Source organism: Chelmon rostratus, chromosome 3 (assembly GCF_017976325.1).
Source record: "Chelmon rostratus isolate fCheRos1 chromosome 3, fCheRos1.pri, whole genome shotgun sequence".
Lineage (NCBI taxonomy): Eukaryota > Metazoa > Chordata > Actinopteri > Chaetodontiformes > Chaetodontidae > Chelmon > Chelmon rostratus.
Window position 1 is genome coordinate 31,074,524 of NC_055660.1, and position 20,635 is coordinate 31,095,158.

At 42.6% G+C, this 20,635-nt stretch overlaps 1 protein-coding gene across 3 annotated transcripts in view; it reads right to left on the reverse strand.

Moving 5' to 3' along the window:
• LOC121627755 (glutamate receptor 2-like) overlaps positions 1 to 17,211 on the reverse strand; it is a 155,290-nt gene extending 138,079 nt beyond the window's left edge. For all 3 annotated transcript variants that reach the window (XM_041966799.1, XM_041966798.1, XM_041966797.1), the window contains exon 1: positions 17,106 to 17,211. In XM_041966799.1, coding sequence (XP_041822733.1) covers positions 17,106 to 17,211 — 106 coding nt within the window. The remainder of the gene's footprint in view (positions 1 to 17,105) is intronic.
• Between the last annotated feature and the right edge of the window lie 3,424 nt (positions 17,212 to 20,635).

The following is a 20,635-nucleotide window of genomic DNA, read 5'->3' on the forward strand; positions in this document are numbered from 1 at the left end:
ATTCGAACTGATAAAACTACTTTAAGTGAAAGACGAACAAAAGAAGCTCCTAATTAGTAAAATCACTGATGAAGAAAATAAAAAGGCAATATCAAATTTAAAACCCAATAAAGCAGTGGGCCAAGATGGCTATCCCCCAGAGTGGTGCAAGGAAATTAAAGATTTGCTAACCCCTAAAATGAAGTTCACATTTAACTATGTGACCAAAACTGGCATAACTCCTCCCTCTTGGAGAGCATCTGTGATTTCTTTGATACCAAACGAAAATAAAGATAAGCTTGAATGTGGAAGTTATCTGCCGATAAGCATATTAAACCCAGACTATAAGATCTTTACGCTGGCAAAAATAATTGAAAATATCTGATTACGTGGGACAGGTCTTGTTCTGCAAGGGCAGACACAGGATACATTCACCTTATGTGTGATTTATCATATAGCTAAAAATAAAATTCAGGCAAAACTATTGAGGCTTGATGGAGAAAAGGCCTGTGTGTCTCTCGCTCCCCTTGTGTGTCTTGGTTGTATCTATGGTGAGGTGGGCATGGTTGTTCCTCCTGTTGCCTATCCACCTGCACACCTGAGGCTCATCTAGCAATCGCCACCACAGTATAGAAACTTTGGCCCTTCATTCCAGTCTTCAGGGTAGGGTGCAACCCTTGGGTGTCAACGATAGTCGTCTGCCTTGTTAGTGTCCCATTCTTGTCATTGGGAGCCTCCTTGAGCCATGTGTGAATGGCTTTGTTGTTCATTCTCAGAGGCTAAATTTTTTGAATCTCTTTGGAAGAGATGAAAGGACAGCATTGTATGTGGAAGATAGGTGGTGTCTCAGACAGCCCCCTCTGTTCAGAGATGGTTTTTCAACTTCGACATAGATGGCTTCTCTCACCCCTCTTTCGAACCATCTTCCAACCGTCTTCTCACATGCATTCCAACTCCGGATGCTGTGGAAACAGTGAGGCAGCAGTTGTTACAAGACAACACTTTGCAGAACAGAACTACCCATAACCCGGAACAAATATGCCATTTACTGGATCTCTGCATAAAAACCACCTATTTCCAATTCAGGGGGAGGTTTTACAGGCAAACACATGGCTATGCGATGGGTTCACCAGTATTCCCCATTGTGGCTAATCTGTACATGGAGAACATGGAAAGAATGGCTCTGAACTCTTTCAAAGGAACAACACCAAGTCATTGGTACAGATATGTGGATGACACTGGTAAAAATCCAAAGCCAGGAAGTGCAAGCCTTCACCGAGTGCATCAACTCAGTGGACAAGAACATCAAATTCACTCGAGAGGATGTCAAGGACATGAGATTGCCTTTTTTGGACGGTGATGTCCACATTGGAGAGAACAGGCGCCTCCATATTGGGGTTTATAGAAAACCTACTCACACAGACCAGTGCCTCCTTTTTGACTCACATCACCCACTGGAACACAAACTAGGTGTTATCAGAACTCTCCAACACAGAGCTGATAATGTTCCAACTAGCAGACAGGCCAGAGACAAGGAACATAAACACCTGAGGGATGCCCTCAAAACCTGTGTGATCCCAGCTGGTCTTTTGTGAAAAGTTCAGCTGCTTCCAGAAAGAACAGGGTGACAGAGGAACAAAAGAGAGACAGACGGCAGAACATTGTCATTCCATATGTGTCTGGTGTATCAGAGAAACTCAGGCGAATCTTTAACAAACACAACATTCCGGTAAATTTCAAACCTGGGAACACTCTGGCTGGTGCACCCCAAAGACCGGACATCTCACACTCAGAAGAACAATCTGGTGTATGCTGTCCAGTGCAGTGAGGAATGCACAGACTTATACATTGGGGAAACAAAACAGCCACTGAGCAGACGCATCGCACAACACAAAAGGGCTAACTCTTCAAGTCTAGACTCAGCTGTTTACCTGCACCTCAAGGAGAAAGCACACTCCTTTGAGGATAAAATGTGCATATTCTGGACAGAGAAGACAGATGGTTTGAAAGAGGGCTGAGAGAAGCCATCTATGTCAAGGTTGAAAAACCATCTCTGAACAGGGGGGGGGGGGGGTCTGAGACACCACCTATCTCCCACATACAATGCTGTCCTTTCATCTCTTCCAAAGAGATTCAAAAATTTCGCCTCTGAGAATAAACAACAAAGCCATTCACACATGGCTCAAGGAGGCTCCCAATGACAAGAATGGGACACTAACGAGGCAGACGACTATCGCTGACACCCAAGGGTTGCACCCTACCCCGTCTTAATGGGGGGATCGTTTGCCTCACAATAGAGTGATACAATCCTTGGTTTTGGAGGTTGGCCTCACTCAGAGGGTAAATACTTGAACCTAACACCATTTCATCAGACTAGAGCTGTCCTATCTAGTCTGGTGCGCATGAACTGATGAAGCCTGCTCGGATGAGAGGCGAAACGTCTTCCAAGACAAACAGACAAGTCCAGTTGCGAAGGACTGGAGGCCCTGAAGCTATATCAGCACAGTTAAGGATTTTGTTATGTTGGTGCAAAACTGATTGCCACACAAGACAGAAAGAAATTTAAGAAAACTGGGACAATTCCAATTCAGGCATGGTTAGGGCTAATTAGAAAATATTATGGGAATAGGTCATAAGAGGATTAAGCTATCACTGAAAACATAGTTAAATGTTATAACTAAGAATGGCTTGTTTGAAGAGATGGAGATTCTGACATGTGCTCTCATGATCTTGATTTTACCCTAAACAAATTGGATGGGCTAATCAGGGCCTCTCATCTTACAGTACTTTTTCTAGTCAGGGGACACTATAAACAATTTCCAGACACTGACAAGAGTATACGGGTTAAATAATAATGATTCTTTCAGATTTCTTCAGGTATGCCATGACATCAATAGCTCAATGTTAGAGAGTCAAAAGGCAATCGAATATAGCCAATTGAAGTTTTCATTGATGCCTATGGGATGGATTCAGGTCTTAATGTAATCTCAAAACTACATAAGGTACTTCAGGAAATTAAAATAATAAGTACCACAATATACACAATATAGTATATCAAACAAAACCAGGAAAGGGAAACTAACAGCTACATTGCAAATGAAGTGTGGGCAAAACAATGTGAATTTCAATGGAGGATATCAAGCTCAACTTCATGCAACATTTGGCTGGAAAAGTCTTATCACACCAGATGTCTCACCATTCAGGCTCTTCCAGCTGCTGGAGGAACTGTGGCTCCCATAAAAGCCAATCCTTACCATTTGTTTTGGGCCTGTCCAAAAGTAAACACATTTTGGTGTAAGATCTATACAAAAATAGTCAGTAGGTACCAGCAACTAGCACACACTAAAGCAACCCACAAACCACAACTAAGTGTATGCTTAGCAAATGTCACAAAATTAATTCAAATATTGCAATAATGCTGGTATTTGGGGGCCTCAGATGCAGCACCAAATGTTGGGATTTGGAAGAAACAGGTTTGGTTATTAGCAGATATTAAGGATAGTTATTGACATCAATCAACTACATTAATATCAATAAAATTATCAATATTAATTGACAATAATGGGGCACCATCCTGAGATCAGGGAAAATGACAGTGGACACAGTCTCGAATTTCATGCTTTGGCACTGTCCCAGGCATCGTGTTTTTTAAGTTTCGTTTATTTGTCCGTTCGTTCTTTTTTTTTCTGTTTTCCTGATCAATCACAACCTGTTCATTTGAGTTGTGACAATGGCTGGACTTAACTTTGCTACCCTTCTCCGCGTTTTTCTTCTACTTTCCCTACTTTGTAACTGGGAACTTTGCCGATGGCAGCAGTGGGAGCATTGTTTACATGAGAGACTGTGAGAACTGTGAACACTGCACACTGCACTTTACACCTACACCTACACCTCCATCTCCACCTGCACCTTCTGTGTACTTAACTTTTTGGTCCACACATATACTTAACTAATTATATACATTTTAGTATATTGGCACATTTCATTTTCATTGGCATATTTTATTGTCCACTGGTATATTTTATTCTGTCGGTACATTTCACTGTGTATATTTTATTCTGCTTGTATATTTTATTCTGTTTGCACATTTCACTTCCATATTTTATTGTTTAGCATATTTTATTGCCTTAGTATATTTTCATCCTGTTATATTTTTAATTGCTTTACGAATATTTTTATTGCATGTTGGTTTATTTTATTTTATTGTACTTATCTTAATTTTATTCTTTCTAGTCTTCTTATCTTTCTTACCATCTGTTTCTAACATGGGGGCTGCAATGAAAATTTCATTGACATGCGCAATGACAATAAAGACTCTTGAATCTTGAATCTTGAATGTGCAAACAGCTGATTGCTCTGTGTAAACCCATGCTGCTGCCCGGAGACAGACCTGCGGTCCCGCAGGAGTTACAGAGGAGAAGCCGGGGCTGCAGGTCTGGAGTGAAAAGGAGGGAAAAAAGGAGAAGACACAAACCAGCGGTCCCGGCGATTATAACGAGAAACATGAGGTCTTTGGGGAATAAAACGGACGAGCTGGCAGTGCTGCCAGAGGGAATACCGTGAGTGTAGCTTATTTTGCTTCAGTGAAACATGGCTGCACTCGTACATCCCGGACAGCAGCGTTGAGGTCCCAGGATACAGTTTGGTACGGGGAGACAGAGACTTTTCCAAAAGTCTGAAGAAAAAGGGTGGCAGACTTGCACTTTATATCAGTGAGAGGTGGTGCAACCCCGGACATGCTAGCGTGAAGGAACGTCTCTGCACCCCTGACATTGAACTGCTGGCTGTGGGAATGCGCCCGTATTATTTACCGAGGGAGTTCACGTCCACCATTGTTATCGCTGTTTACATCCCCCCATCAGCTGATGCAGCGGTAGCCTGTGAATTCATCAGCTCCTAAACTACTGACTGAACACCCGGATGCATTCATGGTTATTACAGGTGATTTTAATCATGCCTCACACCTTAAATAACCTCATACCTTAAATAACTTTCATCAGTACATCGACTGCCCCACCAGAGAAAATAAAACCCTGGATCTTCTTTATGCCAATGCCATCGACGCATATGACGCCACTGCCCCCCCACCCCCCCGGCAGGTCAGACCACAACTTGGTCAGGATGACTCCAAGGTAGGTCAATCTGGTGAAAGGACAACCCAAGCACACCAGGACAGTGAGGAGGTGGACACATGATGCCACTGAAGCACTGCAAGACTGCTTTGAGTCGACAGACTGGGATGTACTCTGTGAGCCACATGGGGAGGACATTGACAACATGACCGACTGCATCACAGAGTATATCAGATTCTGTGAGGACACCACCATGCCATCCCGGACCGTATGCTGCTTCTCAAACAACAAGCCCTGGATCACCAGTGACCTGAAGGCACTGCTGAACAAGGAGAAGAGGGCTTTCAGGTCTGGAGACAGAGAGGAGCAGAGGAGAGTGCAGCACGGACTCCAAGATATGCTGAGGAAATGTAAGGACGACTACAGGAGGAAGCTGGAAGCCAAACTCCAACAGAACAGTATGAGAGATGTGTGGACGGGAATGAAGCACACCACAGGGATGAAGGGGAAGGACAGGCAGACATCAGGGAGCCTGGACAGAGCAAACCAGTTTAACCAGTTATTTAACAGGTTTAGCTCACCTCCTGCCACCTCTCAGACGCCCCCCTGCCTCCCACACACACACTGTCCCAAATGGCTAGCACCACCCCCCAGCATTCTCCGGCACATCACCTCTCCATCTGCCCCCCCTCCTTCTCATCCTCCTCCCCTTCCCCCACTGAGGACACCAGCATTAACCACCCAACGGTGACTTCAGGCCAGGTAAAGAGGCAACTGGAAAGACTCAATCAGCGAAAGGCAGCAGGCCCTAATGGCATCACACCTAGGATCCTGAAGACCTGTGCTAGCCAGCTGTCTCCTGTACTGAAACATCTGTTCAACCTGAGCCTGAGTCAGGAGAAAGTCCCGAAGCTGTGGAAGATGTCCTGCCTGGTTCCAGTCCCCAAGAAGCCGAGGCCATCTGACCTAGCTGACTACAGACCAGTCGCCCTCACATCCCATGTGATGAAAGTCCTGGAGAGACTGGTCCTATCCCAGCTGAGTCCACAGGTGAAGACATTCCTGGACCCCCTGCAGGAGGCACTGTAAGGATCACATTCTTTGATTTCTCCAGTGCTTTCAACACCATTCAACCTCTGCTATTGGGTGAGAAGCTGCGGGGGACAGGTGTTAACGACGCAGTGATCTCCTGGATTACTGACTACTTGACAGGTCGGCCACAGTTTGTCCGTCTGGGCAGCGGGCTGTCTGATGTGGTGGTCAGTGATACAGGAGCTCCACAGGGGACTGTGCTTTCTCCCTTCCTCTTTACCTTATACACCACTGACTTTAAGTACAACTCTGAGTCATGTCACCTGCAGAAGTTCTCTGATGACTCTCTGCTACAGCTCCGCTGTCGAAGGGACAGATACAGGAAATCTTTCCTGTCACATGCCATTACACTGTACAATAACAACTAAAAAAAAGAAAAAAATCTCTTTTGTACAATACTACTACTGCTACTTTTGATATTTTATTATTATAATGTATATAATTTTTTACTGCTTGCTAATTTGATATTTTATTATATATAGTTTGTTCTCTATAGTCCTATTTCACAAATTTTCACTTTTTTCACTGTGTGTATGCTTACAGTCACGGTACACTTTATTTTCTACACACTGCCATTTGCCATAGATATTCTTTTTTGTGCAATACTTTTCATTACTACTGTTTGCCATTTTGCTATTTTATTATTATGTATATAATTTTTTACTGCTCGCTATTTTGATATTTTATTATGTATAGTTTGTTCTTTATAGTCTTATTGTGTGTGTAATGCTGCTGCTGCACTGCAATTTCCCAGCTTGGGATAAATAAAGTATCTCTATCTATCTATCTATCTATCTATCTATCTATCTAAAAGGGTTTACCTACATTACCACGGTAGCAAAAAATCAACACACTTTTTGAGTATCCAAATGTCTGTTACTCGTTCAGGGAGTTAAAGGACTGTCACCTCGGCTACTTTAACTGCATTGATTAAGAACAATACACCTCCTGTAGAAACTATATCCTTGAGGATGTCATGGCCACGTCATGCCGATTCCCCTGAGTTCCGGTGAGTCACGTCCAATAGAAAACCAGGAATTGCATTCAAGCCAAAATGTGTTTGGGTTATACAGTGTCAACAGTGTCTGTCTTTGTTCGTCCACATGGTGAGGTCCTGATTCAGTGAACAGGAATGTTGGAGGTCAAGTTGAGATCTGAAAAACCAAGAAAATGAGAACTGCTTGTAGGATTGATCAAAAGGCAAATCAAAACCCTTGTTTGACTGCAAAAGACCTTCAGGAAGATTTAGCAGACTCATAGTTTGACTGTGCAGTGACACAAACATGGCCTTCATGCAGCAGTCATCGGAAGAAGACGAAAACCTCTCCTGCGTCATCACCACAAAATCCATTGTCAGGAGTTTGCAACATCTAAACAAGCATGATGTGACTGGACTGGACTGATGAAGTCAAAATAGGACTTTTCGGCAACAATGAGAAAAGGTATGTTTGGTGAAAAAAAGATTTAAAATTTCATGAAAACAACAACTCTCCAACTGTTAAACAAGAGGGTGGATTGATCATGGTTTGGGCTTCTGTTGCATCCAGTGGCATAGAGAACATTTAACTGGTAGAGGAAAGAATGGATTCAATTAATTACCAGCAAATTGTGGAACAAACTTCACAACATCTGTAAAAACATGATGAAGACAAGAAGATGTCTTCTACAATGGGATAATGATCCTAAATACAAAATCAATGCACCTTAAGAGGTGCAGGCTGAAGTCAGTTTCAGTGTTGAATTTACAGCTTGTTTTCCCCTCCCCCAAGTAACAAAACTCTGCCACTGTAGTTGAATGTTCAAGTCTGTTTAACCTCTGAAAACAGCCAGCATCACATCACTCCCAGCGCAATCTCTGCCTTTTTCTGGGCAGACGAAGGTTAATAATAGTGTGTTACTGTAAGCTTTACTTCAATGTCTTGTTGTTTTGCATTGTTGTTAACAGGAGTTGTGCTTGCATCTACCTATTGTTTGCAGAACTTAAGTATACTGCTGCTCACCTTTGACAAGACTGGTGTCAAAGTCATTGGGTCCATACTTGACTGATGACAGGAACAGAGTCTCGTACAGACATGGTACAATGTTCAGGAAACAAACTTTGAGTAGCTCTTATCATTTCTGCTTGAAGGCTCACAACACATGTTCACCGTTGAATTTAAGATGAGAATAAGGGAGTACTGGGCAGTGCTTCGATTTTCCTTAGTAAATGAATAGTTCATTTTAGAGCTGTGACATATCATACTGTTCACTTTAATACAGGCATAATTTCTAACATGATAAAAAAACATATTGTGATAATGGCAGTGTGCTGACTTATTGGCACAATGACGTCAAACTGTTAGGCACAGCAACAAGTATGGCTGATAGTAAAAGCAACACTGCTACCTGCTCAATGGTGGAGAATATCGGACGTACAACAAACCACAGTTATATGTAAGAAGTGTAGAAGACTAACAACAAAAGGGGGTAATGAAACAAACTTATTTTCCCACCTGAAGAAGAAGAACCCGGTTAAGTATGAAGTGAAACAAAAATCCTGTGAGGAGAGCTCAACGGCTATTGTGTGTTCCACACAAAGAAGACAAACTACATTGGCTCAACATAGAATCGTTGAATCTGTGGCAAATTGTACTTCATATTTTGTCACTTTGTCAAGAATTTAGCTGTGGGCCTGAGTGAACATCCTCAAAGACATAATTATTGCTTCTATACTGGCTCAATTGCTGGTCACTTATTGTGCCTGCATCTTTGACCTATCTCTGTAGCGTTGCAAATACTTGGATTATTATAAATCTTCAGAATTTCAGAAACAATAATACTTACCATCTCTTGTCATAGTCACAGACAAGGTCTTCTCTGTTTCCAAACTATGCACTAACTTTTCAGAGAGCTTCTGCCATGTCCAGAAATGGTCTCCCAATTTGGCAGAAAAGTGGTACAGCTTCCTGAGGGTGATGAGGCGGATGTGGATGATCATGGTAAGGGAGAGACCAAGGGTAGAGAGGGAATGACAGACATTGGAGAGGGACACACTGAGGTTAGCAATGGAGTGAGTGAGACTGTAACAGAAGAGAAAAGATTTAAAAACAAGCTTGTGCTCCGATGTGATGGCAATTTGAACATATTACAAAACTGTGTTAATTTCAATACACTTTGTTCTGTTCTACACTACTGTTCTGGGTCAAGGCAGGAAGTCTTGTGGCTTGGAATGGCTTCAACACTGGCAGAAAGTCTTTTGCTATAATGCACTGCAGATCATCTGTGGTCTCTGCACCGAGTGCCTTCAAATCATCTTCTACTGATCTGGAAACACTGCAGTAATGGCACTGCTTACCTTCTGTTTTGTGGTTCAACCAAATCTATCAGACACATAAACACACACACACAAATTTTTGGCATTTGACATCAAAGCATCTACTCAACACATTACACAATACATTGTGCTTCAGTGGGACTGTTATCCAGAGCATAATGATCACACGTCTCACACATGCTCATTAATATGTAGGTAATATAGCCTCTTTCAGTTTTCACTGAGTACATGTAGTCTTTACATATATGTACATATACACTCATGAGAAAATTCCAGTCCAGACACATCTTTCACTGCAATGAAGGTGAGTTTACCAAACTCACCAACACTGAGTCTTCATTCCTAGTTTCAACAAATTGGCCCTCCTTGTATGATATTCTGTTATAAAAGGCTTTGTATTTATTTTAGTGAAGCCAGATTGTAAGACTACATCTTCAACTTGTTCAGTGTCTAGCTTGGAGTCAAGGTGTCTTTAATTTGCAAGGCTGGGGGACTCACTAGCCAAGCTGAAAGACTGGCATCAGTCCTTCTGAGACATATATTTGGAGTGAGACATATATTTTCAAAATTCTTCACACGGCATACTGACAAATCTTTTAGAATAAAAGTTTAATCTATTTAAAGTATATGTTTTTCCCAACTCATGTATATTCTGAATGTCTTCAACAATGTCCTTAACAGCAGATGAAATAATATGTTTTTCCTATATTTTGTTTTTGTAAAACATACACACATTTCTAAGACACAAGTCACTGAAATTAGACATGATAGACCCAAACAGTGTCTTCCGCATCTGACACACTGGCAGTTTCCCATATGGTAGTTACATGATGCTCACTTGTAGAGGGACAATCATTTGTATAGCCACTAATCAGATTTACATAACAATGTCTTTTCCGGACATGGGGAAGTAATGTTAATAAAGATTTTGCATTGTGTTACTGGATAGTTCACAGGACATCCTACTATGAGCTCATATGGGTGAGAAACAAACTCTTTGACTCAGACTGGCATTCACAAAGTGAAACTGTGCATTTTGATGTTGTTAAGGCATGCAACAGGAATAACATTTCATCTTAAGAATCAAACATACATCCACTATGTGATGAGCTGTCTAATGTTGACATTACAAAGGCAGTTTGGCCTGTAATATGTTCCGTCACAGGGCTTTATACCACAGCCAAACAGCAAATGCTATGGATGTTTTACTAAACTGAGTACTGTTTTTCAATACACTAACTCCTGATTGTTGACTGGATACCATTCTGTCTTCATAATATGCAATTATCACTTATTACTATTCAACTACTGGATTAAGTTTGCGATGCCCCAATAAATTTGTAATTATCAAAGGCCAAAGCAGCCTTGCTCTAGAAATAAATAAATTCCAGGCCTGCAGTCATGCCTATAAATGGGGACCACATTTTTCCAAAGCACTTTTGCAAGAGCCACTGAACAGAGACAGTTTTGTCACAGAAGATGAAAGAAAAAAATTTTGCCCAGTCTCTGAAAGACATCTGAACATGCATAACACTAACATGACCTAGCTAGACGTGGTCTATGCTCTGGCAATATTAGTAGTCACTAAACACAAATGCCTTGATAATCCAGATAATTCAAATCATATTAAAATGCTTACCTTGCTAACACTGACTTCACCTGAAGATGGGCTGTAACAAAGACGAAGTCCAGAAAATTCAGATGGAATACTCACTGGTGTAACTTCTACTCAGAGTACTTCAAAACACAACCTTGGCAGGGTCCGTATGAGCCAAATGCAATGCATTATTAATCCAAGATGGCGGCGCGTGCAGATGCAGAGGCTCGTAGCTCCAGTGTTTACATTTTTGTTTGTTTATTTTTACTCATTTCCACGTTCACCACTCTTTTGGAAGCTCTGACAAAGTACAGCAGGTCCAAATTGTGGAGTACAGTTCCGACTTAACACACCCCCTAAACTGGACTTTATTCCACCGGAGCTGCCATGGACCCCAGAGCCCACCACCTTCCTCCACTGCATGCAGCGCATGAATTAAAGAGATCTGATTCATCACACTGTGTTTGTAATTCTTCAGAGAATTAGCACTCTCAAATCTACAAGAAGAATTTCTTCAACAGGTGAATTGCCAACCGTTCAAGCTGGTTAGAGAACTCTCATCTGTTATTATTGTGGCCGCCTACATCCCACCGGGGGTTAATGCTAAGTTAGCATTAGAGGAGCTGTACCGCCTAATCAGCGGGCAGATGAACGACAACCCGGAGGCGGCTGTGACCTAGAGGAGTATACATCATCTGTATTGTCCTGTTCTGCACTGATGCTGTCCTCCCTGTTAAGACCATCACTGTATTTCCCAACCAGAAACCATGGCTGGACAGCACAGTGCGGTCCCTGCTGAAAGCCCGGGATACTGCCTACAGATCTGGAGACAGGCTGGCTTATAGCAGGGCTCGCGCAGAGCTGAAGAAAGGAATTAAGCAGGCCAAGCTCCAGTACAAAAACAAAATTGAAGATCACTTCAATAACAACTACCCCCAGAACATGTGGAGAGGCATCAGAACCATGACAGACTACAAGCCTAACACTCAGCTCACCAGCCACGACCCCACCCTGCCTGACACTTTAAACAGCTTCTTTGTTTGCTTAGACACATCAGCCTACCCCAGCTGGAGGAGCAGCACCAGCCCCTTGTCCTGCAGCAGCACCAGGTAACATCCACCCCGTGGAGGATCAACACCCGTAGAGCTACAGGACCGGATAAGGTGTCAGGCCAGACTTTGAGAACATGCGCTGACCAGCTATCAGGAGTGTTCTTCTTCAATCTGTCTGTTATGTCGTGTCGTGTCTGTTAAGCTGTTTGTTTCACTAGCGTCAAGTTTATTCTCACTTCCCATTTTATTGTGAAACCCTGACTCTCCTCTCGTTTCAGAACCCTGGTTTCCTGGTGTGTTTCCCGCCTGTCTGATTGTCTGCCCCGCCCCGGTTGTCTCCACCTGTTCCTTTTTACCTCATGTATATATGGTCCGTGTCTCCCCTTGTCCTGTGCCAGATTGTTTTGTGACTTTGTGGTTTTCATGTCCTTCCTTGTTGTGTCTAGATTCCCTTGAAAGCTTGTTTTTTGTTAGTTTTGTACTGATTGAGAATATTGAAACCTTAGCGTCTTTAGTTTGTATTTTTAAGCCTTGCGCCTTTGTTCTGCATTTTGTACTGAGAGACATTTGTTATCATTAAACCGGCCTTGAGCCCTTTTTCAACCCTGCCTGTTTTGAGTCGTGCATTTGGGACCAGTACCTCATGCCTGAGCGCTTGTGTCAGAACAATCTGGCCAAACATGGACTCAGTTGACTCCAACCAGCTCAAGAACGCCTTGTCAGCACAAGGCAACCTCCTGCACCAACATGAGGATCAACTCCTGTGTCTCCAGTCGAGCCTGACAGCGCCGCTCCTCATGTATCCACACCGGTTCAGGCACCCCCACGCCTCGCCCCTGGGAACTGTTGAACATTCCTGGTCCAGTGTGACCTGCATTTCAATCATCATCCCGATGCGTATCAGACTGAGCAGGCTAAGGTTGCATTCATGATTTCTCATCTTTCAGGAAGAGCAGCGGCATGGGCCGCAGCTGAATGGGCTCGAGAATCCAGTTTGTGCCAAGACACTAAGTTATTCTCACAGTCACTAACCAAGATTTTTGACCAAGAGTCCCCAGCTCAAGAAGCCTCCTGTGCACTATTGCACTTGAAGCAAGGTCATTGTCGAGTAATAGACTACGCCATTGACTTTCGCCGACTCGCCGCAGACAGTGGATGGAATGGCCGGCACTGAAGGACGCCTTTGTCCATGGGCTCTCCGACGCACTGAAGTACCAGCTGGCTCCCCTCGACCTGCCTCCTGACTTCATCTCCATGGCGATCCGCATCGACTCCCGATTACGCGAGAGGGATAGGGATCGCCGGAGAGAGAGTGCGCAGATGGGGTAAGTTGGAAACGAAATCTGCAATTCCTTACTGGTGACACTTATTTCTACTCAAATCATTGCATCTTGTATGAAAGGATGGGTGGGCATCTCTAACAGTAACACTTGACAGGCATTGGTTTGCATTTATTCATAAAGCCCTTAATGGCAACATGCCATCATACTATCGCATCCTCATGAAAGTGGTCCCATTTGACCTATTCAAGTGATTGGCTAACATTTGAAATCCTACGTGGTAACACTGAATTTGGGAAAACTGCTTTTAATTTTGTGCTGTGCACATTTGGAAAATGTAACAGTACACATTAACATTGAACATCGTACCATTTTTTAAATAAAAAACATGATTACAAACTGCTCCACACTAGAGTGTAACTGTTTTTAACTTTGTTATGTTATTGTTTATTTCTTTTTATTATTGTTTGCATTTATTTTGTTTTAACTGTACTCTTGACGTCATTGGAAATAAGGGCAGGTCATGGTAATTCTTCAAGATTTTAAATAAAGGTTGAATGAAAATACATTAATTCTAATTGTCATTGCAAGATGTAGCCTACTGTAATAATTACATTCACAGAAAAAAAATCTTTAAGGAAGTTAGACATTTTATAGCACCACAGACTTTGATATGGAATTGATCATTCTCAATATGATGGGTAAATACTGATTTAATTGGCTCGACCTAGGATTCAAACTTGGTGTGAATAAGCTGAAGTCTACATATAGGCCTTTTTGGTCACATGCTGATCATTATCTGATGAAGACGTAGTGTCGAAATGTTTTAATTGTACTCAATAAATTGTCTTTTTGGGAGCATCTATTCAATGTGCAGTAGAATTTATATTCATAATGTAAAAAAAATACATACATACTTTCAGTTATGAAAACTAATATTCGATGGTGGGGAAAAAAGGGAACATTGAAATCCCCCACACTGAAGTCACTCCTGTGCAGTGATGTCCGGTGAAAATAATTCCTGAGTTACATGTAAAAATATTCTGGCTCCATGTGCTGTTTCTGTTTAGAAATGACTGTTTCTGTGAATGGAGTCGGGTGCTTTGGCAAGAGCGATGTAACAGCTGTTTCTTGTTTAACAAAATGGATCTTACTCGTTAACAAAAAAGCAAACTCATAATTCAACAAGGCATTAGGACATTATTATGTTTATTTATTTTGCAATAAGGTATGTAGATCTTTTAAAAGATATCTTAATGATCTTCTTGAATGTTGAATAATATGGAAATGGTTAAACCTAACCCTGTCGTGGTTTTCCCTCTTATGGTCATAACACGCAAAAATAGATATTCAAATGGTTCAAATGTTTTTGGGTTTTTTTTAGAAGGAATATTGGAACTTCATTTATGGCCAATTTTTAAAGTTTTTCTGCTTGATTTTCTTTGGCTTGTATTTGCCTACACACAGGATCCCACACTTGGGATGTGCACACACTACCTTAAAGCAGCAGTTATACACAGGTGTATACAGTTACTCTATGTACAATGATGCAGCTAAAAAAAAAGGGCAGTCGACTCAGGGACTTCTCGACTGATGACTCAAATCAGTCATCAGTCCAGAATTTTATGGGGCACTTAGGGGGCAGCCCTACACCACACCACTAATAGATCCCATCAACTTAACAAAAAATACGCTTTTTGTCAGTGCTTTCCAAAACTGTTAAATGTAGCTCACAAAAATTATTAATTTGCCTTTTTTGGCACTACCTAGGTTCTACAATGATCAACATAAGTAGAACAGAATGCGATCAAAGATTTCGGATGCCCAAGTCACCCATGTTGACCCATTCAACTAAACTAACCTCCTAGCTATGAGGTCTTGCAAAGCAAATGACAACATGACACATCAACTGTCTTCCTGACAAGACAAGAGCCATAATTCACACAGTCACCAGAGGTCCTTGTTACAAAAACACAGGTCATATTGTTGAATGATAAGACTAAAACCAACAATGTGTTAGTCCATCTCTTAACACTGTCTGAGTTTCCTATGTCTGTGAAGATTCTCATTCATCCAGGTAATGGTTCTAGAAGATGTTTCAGCTCTCATTCAAGAGGCTTATTCAGTTCTGACTGACTGGAGGGGAGTCCCAGGCATTTATCCTTTTGCAGGATCATGAACCACCCAGATTAAATTACTAGGGTAATTTAATCTGGGTGGGACCTGCTACTCAGGTCCCTTGGTTCCTACTGAAGGTGTAAATCTTTAAAAAATATCTCAAATATGTAATTTTATTTTTAAAAAAGGATCAGTAATTTCCTACAGACATTTAAATGTCCTCCCCTTATACCTTCCAGAAAATGTCATATAATAACAATGATTATTACATAAAATTCATTGAAAGATACACAATATAAAACTATAAGATCAGCATCAGGAGCCAAAAAAAACATAACCCATACATTTGACCAATCCAGTGAACAGTCAGTTTAGCTCTGGCTTAAAGACTTGACCTTGACCCCTTGGGCTGCTAGTCCTGTCTCCAGTATGCATCCATTAATGAGCTGGCCACTGTAGTTTTTAGCAAGTGTTCCTGACAGGAGTATAAAATGCATTTGTTTGATGGTCTATAGTAAGTATTCCTAACACACTGTGCCATCAAGACTGTGTGAATGTAGTTTTAGGCATGCAAAAGATATGCCTGTCTGTCAGTCTGTTCGTCACTTTGGTCCAGACTGAAATATCTCAACAACTATTTAATGGACTGCCATGGAATTCTGTAAAGACATTCATTGTTCCCATGGGATAAATCCTACCAACTTTGGTGTGACATCAAGTGACACCAGCAGGTCAAAGTTTTCACTTATTTTGTGAGACACCTCAACTTGATGGAATGACACAAAATGTTGTGGAGGCATTCATGGTTCCCATATGACATGTACTACTATATTTCAATGATCCCCTGACCATTCCCCTCTTGCAAGAAGCAGGTCTATTTTTTTCACTTTCACTTTTTTTCACAGTGGATATATCAGGCTTTAAATACACACACAATAATTGTTAGCAGGATCATGTCATCATTGGTTTGGGCCTGTTGCCAATAAAATGATGTGAAATAATTGAAAAATCACCAGTTAACAGTATGAAATCATCAATCAATCTGATACTCAAATAAATGCACTATTTCATTCAAACAATAGAAGAAAACATATTTAGTTATTGTATCGCCTGTTTATGCTTTAATATAATGGCGTAGTTGTTGTTGACACACACACACACACACACACACACACACATACAGTACCTGAATCAACAAGGAGCAGAGAGCAGTAAATACGTTTGGAGTGCTCGATAAGAAATATTTTGGATTTACCTGCCTTTGGATGTGTGCCAATTAACGCCTCAAAGACAAACACGTGTACACACACACACTGCACTGCTAGTAATATGTAAGTGCATAGACGCACATACACAAATAGAAAAGATGAAAATGCTGATATTAATAGAACACTGCAGCAGCCGAGATACAGTCCTGAGGGCCCTTGGAATTAAAGCGTTAGAAGGAGGACATAGATGAGAGACGCCCACATCAGTAGGAGGAAGACACGGGGAACGATGAATGAGAGAAGGAGAAAAGCGAATAGTGAGAATAATTTCGACACACCTAGGAACGGGAGAGGTAAGAAGACAATGGTGGGGCGACAGAAATGAAAATCCTACCGATCTGTACGCTCGGAGATCCGCACAAACCCTTGTGCCATAGAAGTGTCACCACAAGCAGCAGCTTCATGGTTGTATACAGGTTCCTCACGCGACGCCACAGCATCCTACGGTAGCGGTTCCTACCAAAACATTATCTCCATCACAGACGATACGAGCTCATGGCGTCATTCCACGTTCGCTCAGAAGCTCGGACTCTGCAGATGCCCTATCCTCTCTCTTGAGATGCGCGTACCACTGCTGCTGCTGCTAGGCTGGGGGCGCGCGCCGCGGAATGCCAAGGAATACCGATGAGGCACGAGAGAGAACCGAGAAAAGCCGACAGCTGAATGAAAGCAGCGTTTATGAAACCGAAAGGAGGCTGAAGGACAGTACATAAACGCAAACATAACAGATGCATAACGGACGACGAGACGCTGGATTTCAGTTACATAAAGCTTTATTTCAGACATATATATATTCAGCCTCTCTGAACAGACATCCCTCTTATGAAAATTAGGAATCTATTTTTTAAGTAGTGTTCCCAGTGTTTATCATGACCATAAAGATGTATTCAGCAAAGACTCGGCTTGTTCACTCCCTCCACACAGACCTTATGACTGTGGAATAGACCTGCTTCCTGGTGCTCCTCTCCCTACGAGGAGACTATACAATTTAACTAAACCGGAATGAGACTTGATGGAAAAATACATCAATGACTCTCTGGCCGCAGGTCAAATGACCCTCCTCCTCTCCTATAGGTGCAGGGTTCTTTTTTGTCGAAAAGAAAGACAAGACCCTGCGCCAATGCATTGACTATACTGCATATAATGAACTCAATGGTTAAAAATAAATACCCATTGCCACTGATTGACTCTGCTTTCAGCCTCCTCCATGAAGCTACAGTGTTTTCCAAGCTTGACTTGTGCAATGGCAAGGGGGACGAGTGGAAAACAGCATTCAACACCCACCTGGGCCACTTTCAGTATTTGGTGATGTCTTTTGGCTTGACCAATGTCCCTGCAGTATTCCAGTGTCTGGTGAATGGTGTTCTGAGGGATGTATTAAATACTAACATGACATCCTTATTTTTTCTCGCTCTCAGGAAGAGCACATTAACCATGTGAGAGAGGTATTGAAAAGGTTGTTGGAGAACCAATTCTTTGTAAAGGCAGAAATGTGAATTTCATGTCACTCCTGTAAATTTTCTAGGGTTTGTCATAGAAAAGGGGCAGCTTAGGGCCGACCCCTCCAGGATAGAGTCGGTCGAGGGGTGGCCGGTTCCAACTAACCGCAAGCAGCTATAGTGTTTCCTGGTATTCGCCAATTTCTATAGATCAGGGGTAGTCAATTAAAATTCACTGAGGTCCAATACTAAAAGTTCCTCCACATAAAAAGGTCCGAACCGAACCGTAATTGTATTATCAGTTTTAATAAAGTACACTCACATAGTCAAATAAATTTAAGGCTTTTATTTCAGATTAAAGGAAACAGAAACCTCAGAATAAATTAAGTGCAAAAAAGCCTAATAACCCTGTTTTCTTTTAAATTAAGGAGGTCCCAGCCTAAAGGACTAAAGGCCTACACTTCAAGTAAAAAGGTCACAAAAAGTATCTGCTTTAGGAACAGTGCAAACAGAGCATTGGCTAAACAACCTTCTTTTTAAATTAAACAAGTCCATGCCTAAAGAGAACTGAAGGCATACTTTTCAAGAGGTCAACGGGTCAACATGTTCAAAACGATTTGATTTTTGGTTCTTCTTTTTCTTTTTAACTTAATGAGAAAAATGGGCATGTGACTGCCCTGCCAGTGACTTAAATCTTGGCTGGAATGGAGTTAGTGCCATTCTCATGCAGACATGCAAGTGTTCATTGGTGAGCCTCGAGCGGTACTTGTTTTTGATAATGTTCATGGCCGAAAAAGCAGACTCACAGCTGTAAGTCGATCCAAACATTGTCAAGGTGTGCAGGGCTACTTTGGTCAGACCAGGGAACACACTCTCAGGCACAGTCTGTAGCCAGAAGGTAGCAGGGTCAGTTGCGTCAAAATGCTCTCTTAATACAGCATTTCCTTGCAGATCAATGAGCTTGAGCTGTAGAGATCCTGCATGTGCCCATTTGAATGTCTGTGTCACCTCCTTGGAAGCCAAGGCAGAAGCTGTTGAACCTTTTGCTTAAGTTTACAATCAGCTTGTTTGTGAAATCAACATAGGGAGAAATGTCTCTCACCCTGGATTTGTTCCTTCAGTTTTGGGAAGTGTTCACACTCTCCTTCAAGATCCTCTTTGAAAATGTCCATCTTCCTCTGGAAAGAGCGAACAGCTGTCATCAAATCAGCAACTGAGTTGTTCTGACCCTGCAGCTTTAAGTTGAGTTCATTAAGATGTGATGTACTGTCAACCAAAAAGCAACCACATCCATCTTGTGCTCATCTTGCAGAAAAAGTAAAAACTCTGTTGCTCTCTTACTCCTAACCTGCTTTAGGAAAGCTGTTATTTCTTTTCGAATAGACCAGAAACGTCCCAGTGAATTCCCTTTACTCAGCCACCTCACATTGTTGTGCAGTAGCAGATCATTGGCATTTGCCTCAACGTCTTCCAGGAATTCTCGCAGGAGACGATGCTGAAGGGATGAGGATGCCCTGAGAAAGTTGATGAGCTTCATCATTGTGTTCATTTCTTCTGCAAACTGCTCTGATAAAGTGGCACACAAAACAGTCTGATGGATGAGACAGTGGTAAAACGCGCTTCGTCGCCTCTGTTCCCAATCAAGAGTCCGATGAAGCGGTACCCTTGATCCAAGCTCAGTTCCACAGAATCTAACGGGTGTGGCGGGAGGCGCGGGCAGCGTTAGGCAGGATGGCAGAGCGGTACAGACGGCTGGCAGACCAGCGGTGCACCCCCGCTCCAAACTACCAGGTGGGCCAGGAAGTCTAGCTCTCCTCATGGGATTTTCCCCTCCAAATGGACTCCCAAAAAATGGCCCCCCATTTCATTGGCCCCTACCCAATAGAAAAAATAATCAACCCCAGCGCAGTCCGGCTCCAGCTCCCCGCCTCTCTCAAGATCCAACCCGTGTTTCACGTCTCATTATTCAAACCGGTCACCCACAGCCCTCTCCAGCCACCAGCGCCACCACCACCCCCTCCCCGCATCACTGACGGCCACCCTGCATACACAGTGGATTGCATTCTGGATGTCCGCAGGCGAGGCAGAGGGTTTCAATATCTCGTCGACTGGGAGGGATACAGCCCGGAAGAGCGCTCCTGGATCTTGTGTTCCCTCATACTGGACTCAGATCTGCTGTGAGATTTTCACGCACGAAACCCAGAGAAACCAGGTAGAACGCCAGGTGGCGTTCCTTGGGCAGGGGGTACTGTTATGGTCTGGTCTTCCTGTGTTCATGTCTAGTGCTTGTCTCTCGCCCTACCAGTGCATCTCTCTCTCACTCTCTCTCCCTCTGTTACAGGCAGAGCACAGAGAGGTGGGGCGATCTCCTTGCCAGCAGGCCCCCTCAAACTCACCTGCTTGGCATAATCTAATCAGCCTGGCT